Genomic DNA, 7,052 nt, shown 5'->3' on the forward strand with positions numbered 1-7,052 from the left:
CCACACACTGTCTAATGTAAGATCCCACAGTTGATCAGTGCAATGTCAGAGCCAAATACAGCCAATGAGATCGAAGGAATTGTCCGTAGAGCTCAGAGACAGGATTGTGTCGAGGCACAGATCTGGGGAAGGGTACCAAAATATTTCTGCAGCATTGAAGGTCCCCAAGAACACAGTGGCCTCCATTCTTAAATGGAAGAAGTTTGAAACCACCAAGAGTCTTCCTAAAGCTGGCCGCCCGGCCAAACTGAGCAATCGGGGGAGAAGGGCCTTGATCAGGGAGGTGACCAAGAACCCGATGGTCACTCTAAGCTCCAGAGCTCCTCAGTGGAGATGGGAGAACTTTCCAGAAGGACAACCTTCTCTGCAGCACTCCACCAATCAGGCCTTTATGTTAGAATGGCCAGACAGAAGCCACTCCTCAGTAAAAGGCACATGACAGCCCGCTTGGAGTTTGCCAAAAGACACCTAAGGACTGTTTTTCAGCAGCAGGGACAAGTCAGCATCGAGGGAAAGATTAACGGAGCAAAGTACAGAGAGGTCCTTGATGAAAACCTGCTCCAGAGCGCTCTGGACCTCAGACTGGGGTGAAGGTTCACCTTCCAACAGGACAACGACTCTAAGCACACAGCCAAGATAACACAGGAGTGGCTTCGGGACAAGTCTCTGAATGTCCTTGAGTGGCCCAGCCAGAGCCCGGACTTGAACCCGATCAAACATCTCTGGAGAGAACTGAAAATAGCTGTGCAGCAATGCTCCCCATCCAACCTGACAGAGCTTGAGAGGTGTGCCAAGCTTGTAGCGTCATAGCCAAGACTTGAGGCTGTAATCTCTGCCAAAGGTGCTTCAACCAAGTACTGAGTAAAGGGTCTGAATACTTATGTAAATGTGATATATATTTTATTTTGTTTGTTTAAAAAATATTTTTTGTTGTTGTTGTTTTTTTGTTATTATGGGGTATTGTGTGTAGATTGATGAGAGGAAAAACTATTCAATCCATGTTAGAATAAGGGTGTAACGTAACAAAATTTGGATAAAGTCAAGGGGTCTGAATACTTTCCGAATTCACTGTATAGTGTAAATCAGATGAAGCTTGAACTGTACAATGTAGTAGGGAGTTGTAGTTTCCAACAGGCCAATGTGACAATGTAGTAAGGAGTTGTAGTTTCCAACAGGCCAATGTGACAATGTAGTAGGGAGTGTGTCGTTTCCAAACAGGCAATGTGACAATGGTAGTAGGGAGTTGTAGTTTTCAAAGGCAATTTGACAAGTACGTAAGGAGTTGTATTTCAACAGGCCAATTGCATGTGTAGGGAGTTTGGTGTTTTCCACAGGAATGTTCTACATTTTTTAGCACAGAAGACGTGACAATTACACAACATTGCCAAAAGTATTTAAATGAGTGGATTACAGCATTCAACCCACATAATACATAGTGATAATTTAACTGAAGGGGCCTCCCGAGTGGCGCAGTGGTCTAAGACACTGCATCACACTGCTAGCTGTGCCACTAGAGATCCTGGTTTGAGTCCAGGCTCTGTCTCAGCCGGCCCCGATCGGGAGACCAATGGGGCGGCGCACAATTGGCCCAGCGTCGTCCGGGTTAGGGAAGGGTTTGGCCGGCAGGGATGTCCTTGTTCCATCGCGCACTAGCGACTCCTGTGGCGGGCCGGGCTCAGTGCACACTGAAACGGTCGCCAGGTGCAACAGTGTTTCCTCCGACACATTGGTGCGGATGGCTTCCGGGTTAAGTGGGCATTGTGTCAAGAAGCAGTGCGGCTTGGTTGGGTCGTGTTTCGGGGGACGCACAGCGCTCAACCTTCACCTCTCCCTAGTCCGTACGGGAGATGCAGCGATGAGACAAGACTGTAACTACCAATTGGATACCACGAAATTGGGGAGGAAAAAGTGGTATAATAAACAGAATAAAAAATGTAAAATAAATAATAATAAAATAATCTAACAAACTGAACCGACCTCAAGAAGCACTAATCACTCAGCTCTACTGTCTGACCTTTGACTCTGGCGATGGTGTCCTCTCCGTGCACCTCTCCAGGTTCATGCTGAGTGGTCTCTCCCTCAGTGTCCTGCTCTATGGAGTGCTGGTACATCCCAGGGTTCCCTGACAGCAGTCTCATGTAGTATTCCTTACTGTCGTAGCTGATCGCTCGGCGGTAACGCACCGGCTTCTGGAATGGGGGGAGGAGAGGAAGAGAGGGGAGGAAGAGAGGAGAGGAAGAGAGGGGAGGAAGAGAGGAGAGGAAGAGCGGGGAGGAAGAGAGGAGAGGAAGATAGGAGAGGAAGAGAGGAGAGGAAGAGAGGAGAGGAAGAGAGGAGAGGAAGAGAGGTTACTTAGTGATGGGAGGCTGTTGACATGAAGAACACTGACGAATAAGCATCAAAACTCCCCCAAAAGCAGGAACCTTAATTGATGCGGCTTTCAATTAGTCCATTGAATTCCATTCAGTGTCAATCATGTTTTGCAAAATGCTCAAACCACACAGATGTTCATTGAGTCGTTTCAAGTGAAACAGTTATCTGATTTGTATCCAAAATGGTGCCGTATTGGACCCTACATGACAAGGCAAGGCTCAGGCTCGTAGACACACGTTGTACCATCCACCACGCTTCCACCATGCATCCACCATGCATCCCTACCCATCCACCATGCATCCACCATGCACCCACTGTTTGGGCTGTCTAACCAACTCCTAACTATGGCTTCACACATAGTGTATAAATGACATGTCTGTTCAAGTCACTATGTCCTTCTCCAGTCCAGCTCCTATCCTCCTGTAATACTATGTTACTATGTCCTGCGTCTACTACAGTACAGTACTCACTGGTTGCTACTATACAACGATACTCACTTGTTGTCTACTATACTACATAAACTCACGTGTTGTCTACTACACTACAACATCACTGCATTGTCACTACATACTCACTGGTTGCTCACTGCCACTTACATACTCACTGTTTGCTCTACTACACTACAGTACTTCACTGTTATCTACTACAGTACTCAACGCTTTGTCTACGACACTACAGCACTCACATGTGTCTACTACACTACAGTACTCACTGTGTATCTACACAGTACTCACCTGTGTTATCTACTACAGTACTCACTGTTTATTCTACACGAGTACTCACTGTAACTACTACCAGTACTCACCGTTTCTACTACACTACATACTCACTGTGTTGTCTACTACAACTACCAGGACTCACTGTGTTGTCTACTATACACCATAACCACTGTGTTATCTAACAGTACATACTCACTGTTTATCTACGACAGTACTCACTTGTTGTACTATACTACATAACTCACTGGTTATACTAACAGACAGACTCACTGTGTTATCTACTACAGTACTTCACTGTAGTTGTCTAACTAAACTACCATACTCACTGTCGTTATCGACTACACTACTCACTGTGTTATCTACTACAGTACTCCACTGTGTTTCTATACAGTACTCACTGCATTGTCTACTACACACAGTACTCACTGGTTATCTACTTACAGTAACTCACTGTTTATCTACTACAGAACTCACTGTTGTTCTACACACTACAAGTACCACTTGTTATCTACTACAGTACCACTGTTTATCTACTACATAACTCACAGCGTTGTCTAACTACATACTCACTGCATTCTACTACAGTACATACTCACTGTGTGCTCTACTACAGACAGTACTCACTTGTGTCTCTACATACATACTCACTGTGTGTCTACTATACTACATAACTCACGTGTATCTAACAGTACATACTCACTGCTCTGTCGACTTGACATTACTCACTGTGTTGTCTACTACACTACCAGTACTCACTGTGTTGTCTACTAACAATACTCACTGTGTTGGTCTACTACACTACAGTACTCACTGTGTTGATCTACTACAGTACTCACTTGTTATCTACTTACAGTACTTCACGGTGTTGATCTACTACACTACAATACTTCACTGTGTGTCACTACACTACAATACTCACTGTGTTGTCTACACAGTACTTCACACGTTGTCTACTACAGTACTCACGGTGTTGCTCTACTACACTACATACTCACTGTTTGTCTTAAACATACTCACTTTTATCTACTACAGTACTCACGGTGTTGTCTAACAAAATACACTAACAGGCTACTCACTTTTCTACTACCAGTACTCACTTGTGTTATCTTACTAACAGTACTCACGGTGTTGTCTTTTTTTCATACTACACTACAGTACCTCATCTGGTTGTCTACTTACCCACTACAGTACTCACTGTTTGCTACTACAGTAACTTCACGGCGGTTTCTACTACGCTACATAACTCACTGGTTGTTACTACAGCTACAGCTACAGTAACTCACTTGTTATCTACTACACTACAGTACTCACTGTGTGTCTACTACAAGTACAGGTCAGAAAAATACTCACGTCGTTGTCTACTTACCAACAGTACAGTACTCACGTCGTGCTACTACACTACAGTACTCACGCGTGTCTCAAAAAAAACAAAATACACACAGTACTCACTGTGTTATTCAACTACAGACTCACTGTGTTCTACTACACTACAGTACTCACTGTGTTGTCTACTACAGCTAACACTTATCCACTGGGTTATCTACTACACCCCTGTACTCCCTGCCTTGTCTACTACAGTACAGTACTCACGAGCGTTGTCTACTACATACTCACGGCGTTGTCTACTACAGTACTCGGCTGCGTTGTCTACTACATGTACAGTACTCACTATGTTGTCGTACTACACTACTACTCCTCAGTTTATACTACACTACAGTACTCACTGTGTTGTCGATACACATTACATAACTCACTACTTGTCTAACCACTACAGTACTCACTGCATGTCTACACTACAAACTCATTGCATTGTCTAACACTACCGTACCACCACTTGCATGTGTCTAACACTACATACTCACCACTGCATTGTCAACACTACAGACTCAACCACTGCATTGTCTAACACTACAGTAACTCACCACTGCATTGATCCTAACACTAACCATACTCACCCAAACTGCATTGTCTAACCACTTACAGTACTCAACCACTGGCATTGTCTAACACTACAGTACTCATCCACTGCATTGTCTAACACTACAGTACTCACCACTACATGTCTTAACGACTACAGTTACTCACTACGTGTCTAACTTACAGTACTCACTGCATTCTAACACTACAACTCATTGCATTGGTTCTAACACTACACTAACTCGCTACATTCTAACACTTTACATACTCACACATTGTCTCTGATTAATAATGTCCTATCTGAATCTCTATATCTGAACCGACAGACCATGAACAATCTGTCTAAAACACACATACTCTCTCGCTCTCTCTCTCTTCTCTCTCTCTCAATCTCTCTCTTCTCTCTCGCTCTCGCTCTCTCGCTCTCTCGCTCTCTCTCTTCCTCCCTTCCCTGTCACTCTCTCTGCTCCCCCTCTCTCTTCCTTCTCTTCCCCCTTCCTTGTTGTCACTCTCTCTCTCTGCTCTCTCTCTCTCTCTCTTCTCTCCTCCTGCTTTACTCCCTTCCCTGTGTCCCTCTCCCCCCCGTCAGAGGCAAGCAGAATGTTCTAAATACGTGACAGAGGATGTCGTCGATAGAGTATGAGTTGCTAGAGAGCGGCGGCTCTGGGCCCCCCATCGATCCCACCTGGACAAGTTCTTGCCTGGAGATGACGGAGGGGCCCTGGCGCATGAGGAAAGATGTCCGCAACACATGTTCTACAAACATTACCCATACGGCTCCCCGAGCCTGAAACCCAGCACTAACGGCAAGTACCGGTAAATAACAACGACCATGTTCTATATACATACCCATACTCCGCCGAGCCTGAAACCAGCCACTAACGCCAAGTGACCAGTTAATAACAAACGACATGTTCTATATACATTACCCATACTCCCCGACCTGAACCCAGCACTAACGCCACAGTACCGGTAAATAACAACGAACCATTGTTCTATATACATACCCATACGTCCGAGCCTGAACCCCAGCACTAACGGCCAAAGACGCGTAAAAACAACGACAGGTTTCTACATAACATTACCATACGTCCCGAGCCTGAGCCAAGGCACTAACGGCCAAGTACGTAAATAAACAACGACAGTTCGTATAGTACATTACCCATACGTCCCCGAAGCCTGAACCCAGCACTAACGGCCAAGTACCGTAAATAACAACGACATTTCTACATACATTACCCATACGTCCCCGAGCCTGAAACCCAGCACTAAACGCCAAGTACCGGTTAAAATAACAACGACATGGTTCTACAGTAATTACCATACGTCCCCGAGGCCTGAACCCCAGCACTAACGGCCAGAAAGTACCGGTAAATAACAACGACATTTCTATATACATTACCCCATACGCTCCGCCCGAGCCTGACCCAGGCCTAACGGCCAAGTACCTGTAAATAACAACGACAGTTCTACATACATTACCCCATACGTCCCCGAGCCTTGAACCCAGCACTAACGGCAAGTACCGAAAATAACAACGACATTTCTAACATACATTACCCAGTACGTCCCGAGACCTGAACCCAGCACTAAACGCGCCAAGTACGGTAAATAACAACGACATGTTCTACGACATTACCCATACGTTCCCGAGCCTTAACCCAGCAACTAACGGCAAGTACCGGTTAAATTAACAACGACAGTTCTATTAACATTACCCCATATGTAGCTGTAACCCCGAGCCCAGCACAAAGGCTCTTTACCAGATACTAAAATACTACAGAGTTATAATCGGAAGACACAGGACCATGTTTAGTAACCACTCAAACACTAGGTTAAAAACAGTCAAAAATGCAAGCGTTGGATAGGGTAAAAAAAGCTTACCTTGTCTCCCTACTGTTCCAGTATGTGAACCTGTAGCATGCAGGAAGAGAGCGTGTGTCCGTCCAGTTCGTCACAGCACACAATGAATGGAGTCATTTGTGAGCGAAATCATGCTACAAATGAATTAGCCCATCAGCCACATGACTCAAGCCAAGTTCT

The 7,052-nt window shown here is 45.1% G+C and overlaps 1 protein-coding gene across 1 annotated transcript in view; it reads right to left on the minus strand.

Annotated features, from left to right (window-relative positions):
• LOC112074081 (WD repeat and FYVE domain-containing protein 3-like) overlaps window positions 1-2,195 on the minus strand; it is a gene marked incomplete at its 5' end in the record, with an annotated part of 32,413 nt that extends 30,218 nt beyond the window's left edge. The window contains 1 exon segment of the mRNA XM_024141305.1: window positions 2,015-2,195. Within this exon segment, the coding sequence (XP_023997073.1) occupies window positions 2,015-2,195 (181 nt within the window).
• Window positions 2,196-7,052: the final 4,857 nt, after the last annotated feature.

Source organism: Salvelinus sp. IW2-2015, unplaced genomic scaffold (genome assembly GCF_002910315.2).
Source record: "Salvelinus sp. IW2-2015 unplaced genomic scaffold, ASM291031v2 Un_scaffold2486, whole genome shotgun sequence".
Taxonomy (NCBI): domain Eukaryota; kingdom Metazoa; phylum Chordata; class Actinopteri; order Salmoniformes; family Salmonidae; genus Salvelinus; species Salvelinus sp. IW2-2015.